At 35.0% G+C, this 22,048-nt stretch overlaps 2 protein-coding genes across 2 annotated transcripts; one reads left to right on the forward strand and one right to left on the reverse strand.

The window, feature by feature from the left end:
- Window positions 1-7,570: 7,570 nt before the first annotated feature.
- On the reverse strand, window positions 7,571-10,383 carry LOC147299644 (uncharacterized). Its single transcript, XM_086249205.1, has 2 exons — window positions 10,175-10,383; window positions 7,571-10,025 (listed from the first exon to the last, which is right to left on the reverse strand). Exon 2 carries the CDS (start codon window positions 9,453-9,455, stop codon window positions 8,085-8,087), a length of 1,371 nt encoding a protein of 456 aa, XP_086105331.1. The 5' UTR covers window positions 9,456-10,025; window positions 10,175-10,383; the 3' UTR covers window positions 7,571-8,084.
- A 10,504-nt stretch (window positions 10,384-20,887) lies between these two features.
- On the forward strand, window positions 20,888-21,847 carry TIC20-V (TIC 20-v-like protein). Its single transcript, XM_086228705.1, has one exon. It carries the CDS (start codon window positions 20,990-20,992, stop codon window positions 21,638-21,640), a length of 651 nt encoding a protein of 216 aa, XP_086084831.1. The 5' UTR covers window positions 20,888-20,989; the 3' UTR covers window positions 21,641-21,847.
- Window positions 21,848-22,048: the final 201 nt, after the last annotated feature.

A 22,048-nucleotide genomic window follows, 5' to 3' on the forward strand; every position in this document is an offset into this window, starting at 1 on the left:
CATGTTCTGTTTTTTACTAAACATGCATGTGCATTGCACATGGCTTGGTTCCCCTACTGTATCAATCAGATCTGATTGCTTCTTTGCCATTCACGCCACACACCTTCACACATCAGCACTATTCATCATCTTCCCCATTTCTGATTTTTGCAAAATAAAGCAAAATTCCTTTTTACAGCTCCTCATTCCTATCCTTAGTAATACTAGGATACTCCTCTAGGACAAAGAGAATATGCCCCTCATTCGTCTCTTGTGGACAGCCATTGATTGGCTTCCACGTGGCTCGGGCAAACATGAAAGTTGTGTGTGTGTGTACGGGTATATTGTGAATTCCGTTCAGATCTTTTCGCGGGGGTGTATGACATTTTTGAGTGTGTATTTTTCGGGTTTCATGCCTGGGTATTTTTGAGGTTAAGTGCATCTTTAACAATTCAGAAAATGTTCTTTTAATTCTTAAAAATCAAAAAGATTTTCTGAACTTGTTTTGTTTCATCTAAAATTCTAAATGGGTTTGAGTGTTTAAATCTTTTCATATATTCTTCAAACACATTCATTTTAGATTTTAGTTGAAGGATTCAATATCAACCTTTTCATGCCTCTAGCTTGAGAAGGTTGATCTTCTTTTAAGAATCCAACATTGGCATATCATGTTCATACATTGATGAATCTACTGGGCTTGGTGCGAATTGGTGCCATGGGTTGATGAGCTTAGAGTTGGAGCTGCCTTCTTCATGAATGACCGATTGCCTTGCTTATGGAAGTTGCACAAAGGGGTAAGAAAGCTGCCACTTAGTTTAGGACTTAGTGATTGAGCTTGTGTGCTGTATGCTCCCTTTGTATTGAACCTCCTCTATAGTGGATTTCCCGGTCAGCTGAAAAAGACCCCCAGTTTTTACCCTTTGTGGTTTTTCTGGGTGAACATTTTGTGTGCATTCGTCTTCCTTGTTTGTGTTGTTATGCTTACTGACTCACTCAACTTTTAAACACAAATCTGCACTGTAGCTATATGCTTGAAATTGATATATGTCTTATATAACTGTCTAGCTAATCACACACCACTGTAGTTGTGGATAACACTGGGATGCCTACTATGATGGGTCCTCTGAGTGTATAGGATGTCACTTGATCCTTTGGTGTGTTTGATTTGTGTTGTTTACACAAGTGATTTTTGGTTTTTAGAAGTCAATCTGGAGTTTCATATTTTCGTTACTGAATCGTCTGAGTTGTGTTTGTTTGACTAGTTCCTGAGTGATCACATAAATCAAAAATTGGGGTCCGATCACTGAAAGTGAAATTAATCAAGTTTATTAAGTGAATAGATCACCTAAATTAAACTTTCACTTGATAACCACGTGATCCTGAGCATTGATGGTCGATCGGAATCCTTTCCAAATTTGAACTCTTTTCTTGGACGTCTTAATTGGCTTCTTGATTCATTCAAGACTCTTGGATTTGAGCTCTCCCTTGGGCGGAATTCTAGCTTAAGTAGAACTTCTTAGTGGATGAGAAATCCTTATGTAGCTTGGGTGGAGCCATTATTGGCTAAGAAATTTCCATCCATGAGTTTTAGACTTTTTCAGACTAGATGGGCTCTTGATAAAATCAATAAAATTCCAACCCAAAATCCTAGAAAAATTATAAGGTCGTCGCCCTTTTAAAAAAAATGAAAGAAAGAGATGACTCGGCCTCAAAATAGGCCGGAATCACTCTTTTGTTTTATAAAAATAATAAATTGGGCCTCTTATTCATCAATAATAAATGAAATGTTTTGGCCTTTTCTCACTCAAGTCGGGCCACTTTCATGATCCATCGCCAAAATCCGGCCTCCAATAGGCCCTTTTAGCCGCTCACAAGACATTTTCGCCCGGCCTCATGTAGTCAATTTCGCCCGGCCTCATGCAGGCCATTTCTCCTGGCCTCAAATAGGCATTTCCTCTCATTGGGAGGTTGGGTGAAAAAAAAATTTATATCATGGGCGAGGTAGCCCGGATAGACTCTAATTAATCATTTTCATCATGCCCACAAGGTTGAGCGATCAACATAGTTGTTATTTGGGTAAAATCAACATATAAAGGATTGGGTGATCAAAACATAAAAATAGAGAAAGGAAGTCACCCGTGCTAGGTTGAAGGTAATTTGAGTGTGGAAAATGATAGAGAGGTTGGACGGATGGAGATGATGGGAAAAGCAATTCGGGCCAATTAAAGGATACTTTGATAGAAAAAGTGAGGAAAGAGAGACCAGACAAAATAGGAAGAAGGAGGCCGGAAAAAATAAAAAGGAGGCCGGACAAAATAAAAAGGAGGCCGGACAAAATTTATAGACTTTGGATGGTCACTTTTCATGACTCTTTTTCAAAATAGGTCGGGCCCTTTTATCCTTGATCAGGCTAATTTCATGATCTAAAAATATAACCCAGCCTCAAGTTAGGCCAAAATTATTTCTCTCACTTATAATAGCGCGGCCTCAAGGATCAATGTTAAATTAGGCCGACTATCTCTACTTTGATAATGATTCGGATAAAAAAGTCGATTGGAATTTATTAGAGCAAAAGTCAATCGAAGAAAATTTCTACCAAGTCGGTCAGAATAAATCCTATCAGACTAAAATTGGCGAGATCGATCAAAATGTTTTCTTATCATGCTACTTATGTTACTTGGCCTTCTCTTTTATTTCACATTTCGACTAGATTCCGACCTACTTTTCTTGTCTAAAAACCAAGTCTTGGCAGGACACATTTATGAGAAATGCCTCAATTCAGGCTGTCAATAAGTGTAGAAATCTCCCAGCAGCTTATGTTTGCCTCCACTTGCCTACTCATATATATATACACACACACATACATAAATCATATAAAAGAACTAACTAGCCATATGTTTGGCTATTAACATTAATGTTTAGAGAAGTACCCAGCCACACAAAGTCCAAGCCATTTTTTTGTTTCTAAGTCCAAGTCCAATCAACATAGATATAAATATATATATACATATATATCCAAGTTCCAAGGCTTTCAATTGCCTAGCTGCCCGACATCCTTCCAAAGCACTTCAACATATATATAGCTGCCCAACTACTCAAAGAAGAGAACTTCTTGCCTTCCAGCTCGACATCACCATATATTGCCTCCTTTCCCCTTTGATTTTTACATCACAAGCCCAACCAAAACATATATGTTTAAGTACCTAGCTGTTCGACACCATACAAAGGTAGGCTGCCCAATTAATCAAAGACAAAGCTTCCTCTCCTTTCTATTTTGTTTTTGGTCCTTTTTTTGTGTCGTTGTCAAAATATGGTCCAAACAGTGGGTGGGTTTGGTGAGAAGAAATATTTTTGGGATTGTTGGTGTCTGAACTGAGCGAAAAGCCTTGGAAGAGAAAGATCATTACTTTCAGTCAGTGAGTCGGCTGAGCACATCTGATTCAAAGCGATAAGTAGAGTGTGGGTTTGTGAGGATAATGGGTTGTGGATATAACAATGAGTTTCAAAATGTGTTTGATTTGCTTTTTCAAAATTGCTGTGAATGGGAAATTGAAGGCAGAGTCTTGAAATTAATTTCCATTTACCCATTTGGTACAAGAGAAAGAAAAGAACTGTAACTTTATGTTTTGGAAGAGCTCCAGTGGCATTGGCTCTGTGATAAATTTGGAGAAGGGAGAGTTTTTCTGTACGAGAAGGAGAGAGGAGACGGAGACAAACGGTGACGTCTTCTTTTTTTATATTGTGTTTTGGTCTTTAGCTGATGTGGTGTCATTTAAACCGTTAATTTTTTTTTCAACCGCCAGGATTTAAAGTCTGGTATGAGTCTGGTAGGAAGAAGCCTGGTAGAGGATCCAGGTCCGTAATCAACTCACCTCTTATAAATTTGACATGACTTGTAAACTGCCATGTAAATTGATTAGGATGATTGTTAGTTGATTAAATGACTGTTAAGTAATCCTATATTACTTTAATTTTGGCTGATGTTATTTATTGGTTTCATCACTTTAAATGAGAAACATGCTGGTGAGTCTTGTTTTATTGAACTCATCATACAAAACTATCATTACATGATTGATATGCATAAATTATACATGGTTCGATTAGGGCAGAATTTCCTTTTGGAGGAATTGCCAATGCAATACTTTGACATTCATAGTTATTGAATTGAGAATGTGTACTCTAATGTATTTTGAATATTTGGACTTCCTAATTAGAGATGAGAGAGTAAAATAAAACTTTATCTTTGGGTTCAATCCCCTAAAATTATGCATACATATTTTATCTAGAGGGTTATGTGGTTTAAGAATATGCTAGAGGAAAAGAGATAGATTTATCTACTTTCAATGAAGGACATATCGCTATCTAGACGTACTTATTAGTAGGATATGGGAATAGGGGTAATGAAAATTACAAATTAGGGACAAGTTTGCTATGTCGTTGGAGAAAAGGTACGTCATTTTACTATGTCATTGGAGAAAAGGTACACTGCATTGTACTTTAATTTTACATGCATTTGCATTTCATGGATTGAAATATGCTTTAAAATGAGAAACATTGATATCTGAATTAAAGCTCTGTTAATCCGAGAGTTGAACATATATATATATAATATCTGAATTAAAGCTCTGTTAATCTGAGAGTTGAACATACATATATATATATATACACTTATGCTTAGCATATGATATGTGAATTATTTGGAATCTCACTTAAACTAGAAAACAAATGTAAAAGGTTAGGGCATTTATGATAGGTTTTAACTTGTTAGAACTATTTCTTGGGAACCCTATATGCCTTGAGATTGATTGAGCCAGTTTGGCAAATCTTTATGTTTTCTCAAGCTTACTTTAATATTGAAAGCTACTTTGAATTGTGTGCAAATTTTTTGGATTAGTTGAGTGTATGATCAACTATTTTGGTGATGCTCACCCATACACAGTTTGTAAGTGCAGGATACCCTTAGGACAATGGTTAGCATTGTAGAGCTTTCGGCTTCAGAAGAGAGGATGCTGAAAGAAGAAAACTCTAGTGTTGAGATCCCAACACCCCCTACATCAGACTACTCGAGTGAGGAGGAGGAGAACCCCTCTATTGATGAGTGTGTAATAACCCTCTTACTTTATTTACTGCCTTAGTTGTGAAATCTGTTGATTCAAGGTTATAGAGAATTAGAATGGCTCATTGTCTGTTTTTAATTGTTTTAAATCATCAATACTTCGAAAAAGAATGGTTTATGACTCCAATATGATTCTTATTTATAAAGGTTATTGCTTAAGTATGTTTTAAAGCAAGGGTCTACCTATTACTTTATAAAATCATATTTTCAACTACTAAATCTAAGAAGCTCATCACTTTGATAAAGCTTCTTTGTTGCAAACTCTTTGTATTTTTAAGAAAAAAATTTCTACTACTCTTTTGCAAGGTGTATGTTTCTTTTAATTTAGCCTTACATTGATTATTAGCTTTGGACTATTCTCATTAGGCTTTAGTGAGTTTAATTCAAGGTTGATGACCAATATGGCACTGCCACATGCTCAAAGTGACAGACCCCACTTTGGGGTGTGACAGGAGGTGCCCATCAGACTAAGGCTGGGCTTTCAGTTTTTCTGGGTTACTGGGTTGATGGCTGCCATTGGAAGGAAGATGAGGAATAGACGTTTATTTTGCCGTTGGTCTCGCCGCCATTGGTCGCCGAATGGCGCCATACTAACTGGTCAAAGGGGCGGCTGGATGAGGGAGAGAGTGAGGTCGGGATTGCGTAAGAGAGGGGAGAGAAATGTAAGTTTTTTTTTTTTTTTTTTTAAACTAGGGTTTTTTGGGGTTATGTATTTTGGGGTTTGGAGTTTGGAGTTTTTAACTTTTTTATTTTTTTACAGATGTTTTATTGTTAGGGTTTTTTGGGGTTTCGTTTGGGGTTATGTGTTTTGGGATTTGGAGTTTTTAACTTTTTAATTTTTATTACATATGTTTAATGTTTTATTGTTAGGGTTTAGGGTATTTTGGGGTTTGGTTTAAGGTTTATTTATATATTTTTTAGTATATATACTTATATTATATAGTATAGTTTATATGTTTTTTAATTTATATAATACATTTCTCTTAATTTAGAATTTTATCATTCCTCTTAATCATTACGATATTTTGGGGTTTGGTTTGGGGTTTATAAATTTACCATATCCTAAACCATAGGGTATAGGATATAGTATATACCATATCATAATATTATACCATATTATAGGGTATACCATATCCTAAACATTTCTATAGTTATATACTTATATAGTAATATACCAAGTTACCAAATACCAACTATGAATTATTTTATTAATTTAATTATAGTCTTAGGGTATAGGGTATAGGGTAATGTATAGGATTTAAAATTATAAATTAAGGTAGTGGAAATTATAAATTATAATTGATAATTACCAACTATGAATTATAATAATTTTAATATAGGCATTATAGCCTATATTAATAGGGTATGGGATATAAGGTTTAGAATTTAGTATAACATTAGGGTTTAGACTTTAGGGTATAGAAAAGGTTTAGAGTTTATTATTTATATATGTTTTATGTAAATTATAGAAATGCATTATATAAATTATAGAGAAAGGTATTTTAGGGTACAGAATATTAGAAATGTATAAAAATGTATTATATAAATTGTATGTTTTAAAATTTTAATATAGGAATGTATTATATAAATTTTAAAACATATAAATTATAGGGTATATATTTTAAAATGTATTATTTTAATTTTATATTGTATATACCCGATTCGGTTCAGTTTACCACTGGTTAAGGGGTTTGGAAACAGTTTCAGACTGGAATGGACCAGTTTAGCATGCAAACCGAAAGTTCAGTTTCGGTTAACAACCGGTTCGATTTTTTCTGATTTCAACCGGTCCGGTTTCAGGTTTTCCGGTCAAACCGATCCACCCCTGGTTTAAGTTGTAGAAACAACAATCTCTAAGACCAATATAGCAAGATTGCTCTTTTATTGCTCAAAAGCATAGTTGGAAGAAAAAGTTGGGACAAATAATATTTTCCTTAAAGATTAGAGATTAAAAAATTAACTTATCCAATATTGGACTAATAATCAACAGGCATAAATAAAAAAGTGCCCAACAGATTCCATAGATAGATAAACTAGCGCTTCTCCTGCACCTTTTTTATACTGTGTCTTCCCTCTCCCAAGCCAATCTAAATTCTAAACATTCCCATGATGTAATGACATGTACGACATTGATTCGATATATTATCTCATAATAAAAATATCAGATGTTGCTTTTGATTAGACCAGGAAGCAAACCAATGTAAAACTTCGACATAAAGCAAATAAAAAAGTTGCTTTCTACCGAAGCCGTTTTTTTTGTCTGTCTTTTCAGAATTTAGCTTCAACATCACACTCAAACCATAGAAAATTCAAAATGAGAAAACACAAATTACTAATTTTTATTTTTGGTCTGAACTCAAATTACTAATTATGTATGGGAAATAAGAACTACAAAGGATCTGACCTCTATGGTTTTTCTCGACACCAGATGTAGACACTAAAGAGATAAGGAAATTGCCCGGAGATACAACAATATTAATGCAATAGAAGTTTTATTCCAAAATTTCTCAAATTTTGAGCAATGTGCTTCAAGCATGCCCAATAAAAAGGCCATTTATTTTTTTCATCATTTCAGTTGCTTGAAAATTTCTTCCAGAACATAATAAATCTATCCACTACAAAATAAGGGAACCAAAAACTTTGTTTCCAGACAGGAACATGATTAACCACAATGACTGTTTGAAGACTAAACCATATCAATATAAACACCTACTACATGCCACGGACAACAAGAGGGGCTCAAGTGGCAAAAATACAACACTAACTTTACATCTTTACAGGAGAGCATGCAACATCGACAACAAGTTATCAATAATTCCTAAAACAAAACTCGAGAGAGGTGTTTGAATGAAAAGAACAATACAGAGATAGGTCTTACAAGGTTAGTGTGCTTCCTAAGCTTGGAGCTTGAAGGTTTTCTTGCAGAATGATTAAGCACAGAATGTCAATCATGCTCCAGTAGTACACAGATAGTACTTGAGCTCAGAATCTATTGATGCCTGCCCAAATCAATCTGATCTCCTCCTACCAGTCTGTCGATGCCGAGAGATGAAGTTTCTAAGGAAGCTTCTGACCTCCTCAAACCTATATCCAGTTCCTTCTGCCTCAGTTGCAGTACCCTTCTCTCATTCTCCAATTTCATTCTCTCATTCTCCAGCCTCAACCTCTCCAGTTCCCTGTCTTTCTTGCTACAGTATCTCAGCCATTTATACCTCTGCTTCTCAATCTCTAAAGCTTCAGCATGGAAGGTGACTCTTTTCTCTTGGAGTTGCAACATCTGTTTCTTGATCCATTCTCTTCGCTCACATAATGACTTTTCCGGGTCTTGAAAAATCTCAGCCATTTCAACTTCAAAACTATCCAGTAGAACATACTGTGGCCAGAAATGGCCATCTTCTTCGCTAGCCTTCTTCCTGTCACCAATTCTCCCCATCCTCTCCCTATCATTATCTGCATCGTTATCATCTTCGTTGTCCAATTCATCATCCTCAGTATCATGATTTTCTTCAGCTTCTTCTTCCTCGGATGCATTATTATCTTTTGAGCACCCCCCAAGAGGTAAAGAATAACTTTGGAGATCGAGATCATGGCAATCTGGTATCCTCTGTCCATTATGATAAGCACACATTTCTTTATAAAACAAGTGTTTTGAGCTCAATATCTTTCTAACATCGTCCTTTGCCTTGGCAGAGAGATGGGGCATTGAGTCCATAAGAGTAGGATTCTCCACCACTCTACAACTAGTTCCCCTCCCAAGAATATCATTCAATCTCTTATACCTCTTGTTCAAGTCATTAAACTTGTCCTCACACTGCTGAGGAGAGACATGACAACCTTTACTAATCATTATCTTCGACACAGTCTTCCACTTACCCTTCTTCTGTAAAATTCCAGACTTCCTCTTAAGCCCTTCACCACCTTCAACCGTACCATCATCACCCACACAAGCAACCACTGCTATAAGAAGCTTAACCACATTATCTGTCCACTTCATTCGCTGCCATGGGGATCCCTTTTTACCCTTGGCCCCTTCAATGTTCTCACCATTCCCATCTTCTGTATAACTTGGCTCATCTTCTTCACTCAAATTGTAACCATTATTGACATTAAAAGGTGCAACTGCCTTCCCTTTGACAATATTCAATGAAACACCTTTTGGGATTGACCCCTTCACTTCCACAAGCCCAATGGGATGGTGGTCACCTTCAACGCCACTCATCACATGCATGTGATGTTGATGATGTGCTAACAACGGGTGACCCAACTGTGTCTCTTGGTGTCTAGGAATCGACGATTCAAGATCTAGTAACCCCCCACTGGGACCAGCCAAAAATCCACCTCCCAAACCTGAACTATCCATCTTTCCAAACTCAATCACAAAATCCTAATATTCAATTTGGTTTCTCCAAAACAAAAAAGCAAGAGCAGATCAGAAACTAAAAGTTCTCAATCCTGATACTTAACTGAAGAGCCTTAGATAATTAGTAGGCTTATCTCAACTGTTTTTTTTCCATCAGCAACATCAAACAACCAGCAAGGACAGAAACCCAATACTCCAAGTTCCTTCATTTTCCTCCATTTTCTTACCAATGAAACAAAGGTAACCAGATAACTGAGAACAGATTAGAAAACAAAAAATCGACATAACAACTAGTGCCTTTATATGAGATGATTTTTCCATCACCAATACCAAAACCAAAGGAAAGGCTAACTTTCAAATTTTCCTCCATTTCTTACCAACCAAACAGAGGGTGTATTGAGAATCCCATATTGCCCAAAATCGCTTAGACCAACAAATAATCAATCACTCAATGCCTCTTTCAGGATATACACTTAAAACCCAAAACTTGTGACTGAATATAAAAGTAGAGACAATTCGTAACCAAAACAAGAAAACCCCAACAAGATCCAATCTGAAGTTTAACAAGTTCTGCAACAACAACAAAAAAGGAAAAATAAAGGGACTTTGAAGCGTGAATTTTCCTAGAAAGTTGAACAAGGAGTTATAACGGTAATTAAACCCAAATTCCATACATAGAATCTATATGAAATAAAAGCTATAGTTTTTTTGAAGCCTACCTTTCCAAGATCAAGCATGAAGATTTCACACAATGAGTAGTGAGAGAGCTTGAATTGAGTTTAACAGAGAATATTAATTCTGCGCAGTTTGAGACAGTCCGAGTTTTAAGGAAACGAGTAAAAGGTCCAGGTACAAAGAACTCACCGCCGTCGATTGCACTGACCGATCACAGTCATCGCAATCTACAGTGGAGATACAAAATCCTGCAGATTATTTCTAGGACATCCCGCAAGGCCGCAACTTTAGGAGATTGTATTCAATTAGGATTTTAAATGATTTTGGTGAAATTAAAAAGTCTGGTGGTATTCAATCAAAACTTTTAAAGAGTTTATAAAAGTCTGGTGGTATTCAATCAATACTTTTAAAAAGTCTATGGTATTCAATTAAGACTTTTAGAGAGTCTATAAAAGTGACATGGTATATCAAAGTCAATAATTCTCCAGTGTTTCTCCTGCAGATTTCAAATATTAAAAAGCTATTAAAAAAGTGGTATTTATTTATTTTTTAAAGAGTGATGTTAAACCTCTTAATCTTATTTTTTTCATCCACCTCTTAATTTATTTTTTTCTAATTACTATATCCTCTTATATTAATTTTCTTTTTCTCTTATATTAATTTTTTTTTCTCTTATATTTAATTGACTTCTCATCCTGTGTTGGAACCAATAGCGTTGACACAATGCAATGTAACAGTAAGATATTCAAACCAACCACTTCACAGTCTTTAAGTACTTAACAAAATCACAAGATTATATATTTATAATTTGAGAAATAATGTTACCACCACATCAGATAATGTTCTCAACCTGTCAATTCAATTAGACAAATTCTAACAACTAGTTAAAACACAATATTTGACAGTCTAACAACATAAAAACACAAAATTCAGAACACTTACAATAAATTATGGAACAAAATAATTTTGTTCCCTACAATTCTAACCCCAACTTTTTATATTGTTTGCAATATTAGGACAATTTATAACACATGCATCTCGGTCTTGAAGCTCATCCCCATTCTACTCACTCACGGAGGACAAAAAAATAAAAAACATATTGGAGAAATCCTAAAATAAATAATAAAAAATTATATCAAAGTTATTAGAAGTCTATAAAAATCTTTCAAAATCTATGAGAAAAGTCAGGGAAACTCTAATAGAATTCTGTCAAAGTCTATGTGGAGTTTATGAAAGTCATTAAAAATCCATTAACTCTACCAAAATCAATAACTTTTAAAAACTCTACAAAAGTCCATTAAAATCTTAATTGAATACACCCCCCTTAGTTAACCAGAAAATTGATAGAAAAGGAGTCGGGCGTTTATCAAAATATATATTATTTTAGACGTCTTTAAAATATACAATTTAATTTTTTTATGGCAAATATAAATTTTTTTAATTAATTCATACTTTTTTTTGGTCTGTAATTCATACTAATTATATAATTCTATCAAAAAATTATACAAAATGGTTATTATTGTAAATTAAGTTTTTTCTTAAATGAAAAAAAGGTTGCAAATCACAGGAGAGACATTGAATATCCTTAAAACAAAACAACAGCATGGAACGAAGAACGCATACATATATATTTGAGGAGTCGTTAGAGAATGTCCTTACGTAGCCAGCCAATCGGCAACCATATTAAGGGAGCCAATAAGTGAATATGTATCATGCACAACTTTCTTAATAAGTAAGGTGGGTGAGCAACACCAAGCACGCGCGTCAACAAGTGTAGGAAGGGAGAAAAAAATAAGAAAAATAATCAATTAAGGAGTTGAAGGAAATAATAGAATTGAAAAATTATGATATGTATATTTCACACATAACATACGTGAAAACCAGTCAATGGATCAGATTTTGATCTGAACCCGATGTGATTAATAGGAGATAGTTTTGGTGATTCAATTTGATATTGCGATTACAATCTGAATTCGATAATTTGTTAAGTTAACGAAACAAATATGAATTTTAGTCAATCCGATCTGATTTAATATAAAATATAAATTATTTTTCTATATTTATTACAAATATTTTATACATATATGTAATGGTAATTTGATTTTTAATTTGTACATTAAACAACATAATATGAATAAAATATTTTCAGATTGGATTATCGGATCGGATATGGATTTAGTTATTAAGAATCGATCGAATTATCGATTGGATCGAATCGAGTTAAGTGTCTTAACGAATCGGATCAGATTTAGGCTAATCCACTGCATATCTGATTCATTGACAGATCTACATACACGCCTAGTTGTTAGTATACTAATAGGACTTAATCCTCTCATATTCCTTTGTTATCTTCTACTTTTAATTTCATGAGTCCCACATCATTAAAATACATCTAATGACTGAAAATATATTTTTAAAAGAAAAAAATGTAAAGCTATTTACACCTCTTAATCAACTCAGTGACCCACCAATTTTTCTTTTAACTTCTTATTTCCAATTTTTCCCTTTAATTAAATTAAAACTTTTTTTTATTTATAGTTGAAACATCTTCTCTCTTCATTCATCGCCCATCTCCTTGAAATTCCCAAATTGTGTAACGCCCCGAATCTCGTACTCATAAAAACACTAAAACATTTCCTTTCAACTCCTTTTTAAACAATGAGTCATGCATTTTACATAATAAATAAATACATTTATGTAAAACCTCTTTATAAAAACTTTTAAACAAATCAAAATGGGTCTCACTGCCTCGTCTTCTCCCTACTGCCTCATCAGTCTGTTTAACCTGCAAAACATTCACAAACAGACTGAACCATATCCATGATACACCGGGTCATTCAAACAAACAATCTGGTAAGCTTCCTAGAGTTCGTATAAGTGAAATGACTTAACCAAGAACCTCAATAAATAATCTTTAATCCTCAATCCTCAATCAATCAAGTATACATCAAATATCCTCAATAAAACATAATTAGCATAACCATAAATAATAACACTTAAGCATAAATAAATATTCTTCATATGTCCATAATTCCTCAATCATAAACCAATTTGGCAACCATTTGCCTAGCATCAACATTTATCCTCAACAATAATAATTCTCATGGCAAACCCATAATTCTCAATTATCTACTTATCCCCAAATCCTCATTTAATCACTTAAAACTCAAAATCCTCATCTTCATCCTCCAAATTCAAGCCTAGACTTTACTAAGTCCTAAAAAATGATGCAAACAATCAACTATCTAATTTCACTTACAGTGTAACCACGTAAAAAGATCGAATTGCCCTTTTTGGTGCCTTTGCTCGGATATCAAATCCGACAACATGACAATATCGAGAATAAGATTTTCTGAGCCCGTGTACCTGTTAAGACCAGACAACTAATCAAATACATTCCAGAAAAAACAAATGGGCCATTAAACAACCGAAACCGGCGGCAATCGCCACGCGCGGTGGCTGCCCGACTTAGAACAGCACACAAAACACATCAAAAACAACAACGAACCTTGAAAAAGACTTCTGGAGGTTCAACATGCCAAAACAGAGGAAATTCACGACTAACCCGCCGCCACAAGTGGCAGTGGCAATGGCAGCGGCAGTGGCGGAACAGTACTTGGACAAAGAATTTCAAAGCATTTCAGGCCCAAAATCATCTCACAATCATCAAATGATCAAAAGATATAACAAATCGAAGGAGATAAGCCCAAATCAACCACCATGCGAGGCGGAGCCCGCGGTAGCCATAGGTTCCAAAACTGGGTTTTTCCAATAATCAACATTTAGCTCAAACCAAGGCAACCAATATCAAGAGGAGGTCGAGGGGATCGATTTCGATACCTGGGTCGCCGGAAATCGCCGCCGAAATCGCCTGAAAATCCACCAGAGCAGCCCCAGGTCTTTTAGCTTCGCACCACCGTTTTGGGTGGTTGAATGGAAAATCAGAGCTCACCGTCATGCTTAGAACGTCGAGAAGAGTCGATTGAAGGTAGTCCTACATCGCGTTTTGGCCAAAAAATGCAGATCACCGACAGGGAGGCTCGGCCCTGTGCTGCGATGTTTCCTCGTCATGGGTGGTCAGTCGGAACAATAGAGGCCAATGAGAGAGATAGGGGGATGAGGCGAGCAGGGGGCGGGTGGTCTTGCCGCCATCCCTCGTCGGACGACGAGGATTCTAAGAGAGAGAAAGAAATAGTGACCGGAGAGGGAGAGAGAGAGAGAGTGTGTGTGAAAGAGGAGAGAGAATGAGATATAAACAAAAAACTGATTTTGGGTTTTAAAACCCTTCCACGCGAAATTACAAAAATGCCCCTACGTTTGCACATTCGTAACTCTCAAACCGTAACCTCGATTTACGTGTGCTTTGTGTCTACGTTCTCGTGAGCTTGAGACATATCCAATGAGTTCAAATTCAAAACCAAAATCCCACTAATTTTTAAAGTTAACTTTCCGGTCAAGCCCATATTAAAAAAAATTTTAAAATTAACTCAAAACCTTTTTATTTTCCAAATAAACCCCCAAATCTCAAATAAGGATTTTGAAAAATATGGGGTCTCACAAATAGATTACAAAACAAGCCTAGAGGGAGGTGAATAGGCTTTATCAAAATTTTACCCAATTTTAATTTTACCAAGTTAATTAATTAAGCAGCGGATTAAAAACAATTAAACTTAATCAAGCAAATTAACAATCAATCAATTACACAAAGAGCACAGAGATTTGTTGATGCGAAAAACCCTTCATTGGGTAAAAACCGTGGGACCTAGTCCACATAAACAATTCACTATGATAACTTGAAAAGTTACATCTAGTGACTCGATCCAAACCTTAACTAGACTCCTTCTAGAAGGTAAACTGATCTCACGCAACCTGTAGCTCTTCGATCACAAGAATTGTATGGAGACCTTCTTGCCAATGCCCTGAAGACAAAAGCTCACGAACTCAGCTTCAATCTTGATGTTCAAGTTCAATCTAGCTTTGATGGAAGATGAATGAATGAAGGTGATAGCTTGAATAGATTCACAAGAAACAATCTATTCGAACTATCTATGTTTATGCACGATGAACTATCCTATACGATTAGTGTTTATGCAAAGAGGATGTTCATATAATCAAAGAAAAACCTCACACTAAATCCTAAAATGCACAATCTCTCCAATTTGGATGTGTGAACCTCAAACTAAGCAAAGAGGATGTGTGAACCCAACATAATTATGTGATTGCCCCCTATTTATATGATAATAAGACCTTATAGAATTAGGAAATATGTCACAAGACTTATTAGGAAAAGTTATAATTGAAATAGGAGAGAAAACCTAGTTAAAAACCGAGAATAAAAAACTTAAATTGCGGGTGACTAGTGAGGACCGGTCCTGTCATGACAGGATCGATCCTGCAGTGCAAAATTGTAAACGGGTGAATAGTGATGACCGGTCCTCTTGGTGACAGGATCGATCATCTAGTGCAAAACCTCAAAAACCACCTTTCTGGAAGACCGGTCCTCTTGGTGACAGGATCGGTCCTGTGGGACAAAACATGTTTGCACTTTTAAAACCACTTTGTATGCAATTGAAACTAATTACCTAGGATGTATGAAAGGTTATCTAAGCCATCTTACCTTTCCTAAATAGATTGAATAACGAAATATGGCTTAATCAATGCTTCAAACTCGAACCTTGCTACACTTCAATCTTCGATTAAAACCAACACTTGACTCACTTAACCTAACCTAATCTACTGCTTACAATTTGATCGTTTTGTCATTAGGAAAAAGCCAATTACACAAGATTACATTAACAATCTCCCCTTTGGCATTTCCTAGACAAAATATCATAATCAAATACAATTGAAAGGACATGACAAGACTTAACGCTAAGATTGTCCGCACTCAAGAAACCTGCAAGAAAGTACTAACACACATATACATGTGAAAAGCAAGTGAGGCAAGAATAACCAATTAACTCTCTCAAAATAACTATCTCTCTCTCCCTTTTTGGCTAGGAAAGCCAAAGGGTATGCCAACAAAAATCCAATCAAGAGTCATAATCAAAAGAGAATTATAGGAAAAACCAAGTAGATATCATCAACCCAAGTAAAAAATTGATTTGAGAATTCTACAAGCAAAAAATGACTCAAACCTCAAACAACTAACATTGTCAAAGAATACTTCAAAACTTTCCAAAGGTATTTGTGATTAACCAAGACTCCCCCTAAATACATGCCATATGCAAAAAATTTAAATAAAAAAAAAATGCTAACATACAATGAATAATGCATGAAAAGAGATGAGAGCATGAATTAAGCATTGAGAACAATAAGTCCTTTGAAATAATATTGAAGGATTAATATAAAAGACCGATTAAATTATGAAGTCAAGCTTTTTGGCATCTCAACAATACAAAATCTAACTGAATTCCAAAGAGGTATATGAAACGATTCACTAACTAAGATAGAACAACATGCTTTGATTTTAGAAACAACAAAGAAAATGTCAAAGCATGATATGAACAAGAATAGAACACATAATAGAATAAAAATGGGCATCATACATTTTTTTTCTCTTTTTTTTTTTTTTTTGCCCAAAACACTTCCCCATAAGATATATATTTATTTATTTTTTATTTGGACAGGGATATAACACTTCAATGAAAGCTATCACACTAGTAGGCAGGTAGCCATTTCCCAAGCGAGTCAAGCAAACATGTCTGGCCTCGTTGACGGCTTCACACTAATATCTAGGTAGCCCTCTCAATTTTTTTTTCTTTCTTTTCTTCTGAAAATAACAACAAAGCTCAAGAAGATAAAAGATCGATATATCATAAAGGTTTCATCAATTTAAGGTTGCATAATAAACTCAAAGCATTGAAATTCTTACAAAGCTAATGAATTGAAACATAGACATCTAAGTACTGTTAGAGATATTAAGCAAAATTGAGGTACATACTAGCTTGAAATGTAAATAAACTTAACTCTTTTATCATAAATATTCAAGACATTCAAAAAACCCGATTAAGACTAATGCACAACTCATGTTAAATGCATAATATGCAAGAAAAGTAATTTTAAAAAAAAATTTTATGATTTATGATTTTTTTTTTTTTAAACAAGGAAAGAAAGAACAATGCATGATAATGCAAAAATGCACCTAAACTACATGAAACACACAATGAATTAATGTAGGCATGTATCTAAGAGTAACTCAATCAACTACACAATCACCAACAGACTTTTTATTTTATTTTCTAACCCAAACTTGTTTAACCTTAGGAATGTTAGGTGTAGAGAGAAAAATAAACTTTGCAATCCTATTTGCTTCATTAAGAAGTGCCTGAACTTGACCCTGAAGAGAATTTCTACCCTTGTTCACTATAGGCTGAAAAGAATTCCTAGTGTTCTTCCTAAGAATGTTACATCTAGGCCTAATGTGACCACGCCTACCACAATGATGACACATAGGTATAAACTTTGATTTGGAAGCCACCTTAGAAGGATGAGACACTAAGGATGAATAAGCTATGTTGGAGACCTTAGGTTCTACGGCTTTGACGAACTTAGTTGTAGGGACACATGATTTGGATCCTTCACCTACGTACAAAAACTAAAATTGTCTTATCACCAAAAGTCTTCCCAAAACTTAACATCTTATCAATTTTTCTATCTCCTATGGTTGACTTTTCAATCTTTTCTTTTGACTCTTCAAGTTCATGCTCTAGTCTTACCTTGTCAATGGAAACAGATCCTACTAAATTAACTTGCTTATCAAAATTGTGTTCTAGCCATTTAGGATTCTAATCTTATCAAGCAAATTATTCAAATTATGTTCATTCTCAACCAACCTATGTTGCACATCAGAAGTATCCAACAAAGAATTATCATGCAAAACATAATTCTCAAGCACAAATAAGGATTCTTCATTCTCAAGCACATTCAATTTATCAACCAAGGCATATTTTTATTTTTCAAGCATGCATTTATCATTCTCAAGATCAAACAATTTACCACACAAATCAGAATTTTCATTCAGCAAAGTAGTCTTTTCATTCTCAATTGTTAGTAATTGTTTAGACATTTTAACACACTTTTTCTTAGCCTTATAACACTCATCATACAACTCCTTGTATTTTGCAAAAATTTCTTCATCTTGATCCTCTTCCAAATCCTCAAATTCACTATCCCTATGCTCATTCTCATCATCTAATTTTACAATAAAAGCAACATCATTATTTTCATCATGACTACTATCAAAATCAAACTCATATCACACTAAGTTGCATTCATTGCCTTCTTTTTCCTTTTATGTTTATTTCATCATAGTATTAGTACAATCAGAAGCATAATAACCAAATTAATCCTTGACATTCAAAACATTGAACATTTTTCTTTGACCTCACATTCATCTTAGACTTTGACTTCTCATTCGACTTTCCTTTATTTGATCTCATCATGAGTCTAAATTTGTTAGCAAACACAGTCAAATCTTTTACAGTTATTGGATCATCGGACCCATCATCATCAGATTCATCAGAGGTTTATTAATAGTTTTAAGAGCAACACTTTTCATATTCTTAGGTTCAGGGAATTGCATTTCAAAGGTTTTTAGTGAACCTACCAAATCTTCAATTCTCAAAGTGTTCAAATATTTCACTTCTTTAATGGCAGTAACCTTATCATGAAAACGTGTAGAAAGAGACCTAAGAACCTTTTTGACAACCCTATGTTCAGGAATTTGGTCACTTAGGTTATGACAAGAATTAACTATATCAGTAAGCCTAGCATAAAATTCAGAAAAAGTTTCAGGACTCTTCCATCTTGATGTTTTCAAATTGAGTTGTGAGCAATAGCAATTTTGACTCTTTGACCTATGAAGTTGCTGTTAGAAATAATAGCTAGGGATTGATCATAATAACAACTATTATTATAGAAAACGCAGCAGAAAAAATAAATTAAAATTTTTCTCATCAAACCCAATACCTATGATACGATCATATGAATATATGGAATTCAAATAACAAACAATAATAAAGACATACCTTCTTTTGTTCGTCGACGGAGCTATTCTTGTCCATGGTGGCTTTTTCTACCTTTTTTATTCACCGAAGCACCACAAGTGTCGTGCTTTTAAGAAATAGTCCACAAGGAAGTGATCAAGCAAGGTAGATGAGAGAGGTGATCGAGAGTGCACGATTCAAAACTCAAGTTTATTTACCTCATTAGTTATGAACTCATTAATGTAGTCCACAACACATCATGTCCCAATACCGCTGCTTTAGGTGGATGCATCTTGTTGCTGATGAAAAAAAATGCATGACTATCAATAACTCTCGTGTTTGGTAATAGAGGGCTGAACATAACAAAGGAAGTCCAGTGGAATACAATCGAAAAAATCATAAGGCGTTCGGTAGAGTTCTACCGAACACGTCTTAAGATGTTCGGTGGAGTACAACTGAACACATCATAAGATGTTCGGTGGTATGCCACTGAACACATCACAAGACATTCGGTTGGAATTTACTGAACATACTTTTTGGTTTATGAGAAAATAATTGTGTTTGGTAGTAAGGAGTAGAACAAAATATATTTTGTTTGGTGCCTTATTGCTTAATAATTCAAGACATGTGTAGCTCTTGTGTGCAGAATATGTCGCTATTTCAGTTTTTTAAAATAAGCATTTTTTCAGTTAAAACACGAAGGAATTATGAAAATACCTCATTTGAAGACTCTTAAACAGCTACTTGAGAATCCATTCATCAATATTACACTTGTTTTCCTTGTTATGGAGAATGTTGTAGTGGGGTTTAGGGTTTTGTTAGAGAGTTGGGTGGAGAGGTGTGTAGAGATGTTGGAGAGATGAGTGAAGATATTGAGTATAGTTTAAGTTGAGTTTTTTTTTTTTAATTAAATGTTATATCCTTATAGGTCAATTTACATTATAGTGAAATTGAGAATTAAAATTTCATTAAAGTGTTTAAGCTACTATAATAAAAGGTTAGAGCTAAATAGCAGCACCAAAAGAAAAACTCATAGTGGATAATAGCTATCGCCGTGACATAAAAAAAAAATAAAAAAAGATAATATATAGCCATGGTGGATTTTAACAACTATGGTTTAATGAGAGAATCTTCCATGGGGCATCTCTCACATGAGATGGGTCCCACATGTTGGAAGATTTAGTGATGGTTTGATAGAGCCCTCGTTCAGTCTTGGTTGGGTTTTCTTCTCTTACTATCTCTTATTTAGCTTTACCACAAAATAAAAATCGATTGTAGCTGCAGAGAGCTTCAACAATGACGACATTGATGCCAACCTCAGAGAACGATTCGGCTCTCGCCAATGTTCAATTCAGCACTCATCAAAGTTCGATTCGACTATCTCTATCGTCCAATTCAGCTTTCGCCGATGTACTCTTCTCTCGTCCCTCAATAACCCTCTTCCTTTCTTCCCTGACTTCTCTCCCTTGATTTTCTAATCATGCCCTTGGTTTCTCTTTGTGCTTGTCTTAAAAAAACTAGAAAAATGATCCTTGATCGCTTTCTGAAAACACCCCCTTTTTTAGTTTGTTTATAATTCTCATTATGAAAATGGACTACCAAACACAAATTTCAAGTTTAAAAATAATTTATTGTTTTTCAAATTGAAAAATGGTTTTCGAGAAGGATACCAAACAGGGCCTAAATTACTCATCTTGTGCTTTCAAATGCAAACGACATATCGTTCTTAGTTTCTTCTGTCTTTTAATGCAATAGATATTATTTCGGGCCATGACAACATGACCCAATCTCAGTCGCTGTCCTTTCTCTTGATTTTCGGCTCAGAAACATTTCCTATTCACCCAAAAACCCAAACCTCCGAATCTCAAAGAGATGGCCATGTCCAGCCTTCTCTCTCCCATAACCCCTCTGACCCTCTCACACAAATCCCTTCACTCCCCCTTCTTATTCTCTGTAAACCAACAATCTCTTCTCACTCTCACCAATCTTTCAAAGAAACCCACCAACAAAATCAAACCCAGAAGACCCCTCACCACCCAATCCAAGGGTAGCGACGACTCAGCGGACGCTCCTGACCGTTTGATCTCAGCCATCTGTTACTTTTACCCCTTCTTTGATGGCATACAATATGGGAAGTATGTGATTACTCAGTTCACTGCAATTCAAACACTCATTCAACCCTTGGTACCAGCTATAAGGGTCTTCAAGAGCTTCCCTTTCAATGGGTTCTTGATATTTTTAACCCTTTACTTTGGTGTTGTTAGGAACTCAAATTTTAGTAGATATGTGAGGTTCAATACCATGCAAGTTATTGTGCTTGATGTGCTGCTGATTTTTCCTGATCTTTTGGAGAGAAGTTTTAATCCCAAAGATGGGTTGGGCTTGGATTTGTTGATGAGCTTGGATAGCACTGTGTTTCTCTTCCTTTTGGTGTGTTTGATTTATGGGTCTTCTTCTTGCTTGTTGGGTCAGGTGCCCAGATTGCCTATTGTAGCTGAAGCTGCTGAGAGGCAAGTTCCTTGAGCTATTTCGAAAACCCAATTGTGATTTGTTGTGATTTCAAATGCTCCTTTTGGTACATTTTGTTACTCATTATGCTTAGCCAAAAAGAAAGAAGCTCATATAGTAGAGTGTTTGCTGTTATTGGCCTTTTATGTTCTAAATTTGATTGAAATTGATGATTTAGATTGTTTAAGCCTTTAAGGTATAATAAGATATTGGAAACTGACCTTTCTTTTCTCTTTTTATGAATGATAAGTATTGGAGCTTCATATGTTTGAATGTGTGGAGTGGTAGTTTGCCTAATGTGGTGTTTCTTTGGAGCAAAGAAATCTGATTGAATAGAGAACTAATCATCTAGTGTGAATCAGTCTACAGAGAATTAAATCCATTTTCCCAATGGTTTTTGCTTTCAGTGTGACCAAATTACTT

The sequence above is a fragment of the Dryas octopetala genome, chromosome 1 (assembly GCF_963921425.1).
Source record: "Dryas octopetala chromosome 1, drDryOcto1.1, whole genome shotgun sequence".
Lineage (NCBI taxonomy): Eukaryota > Viridiplantae > Streptophyta > Magnoliopsida > Rosales > Rosaceae > Dryas > Dryas octopetala.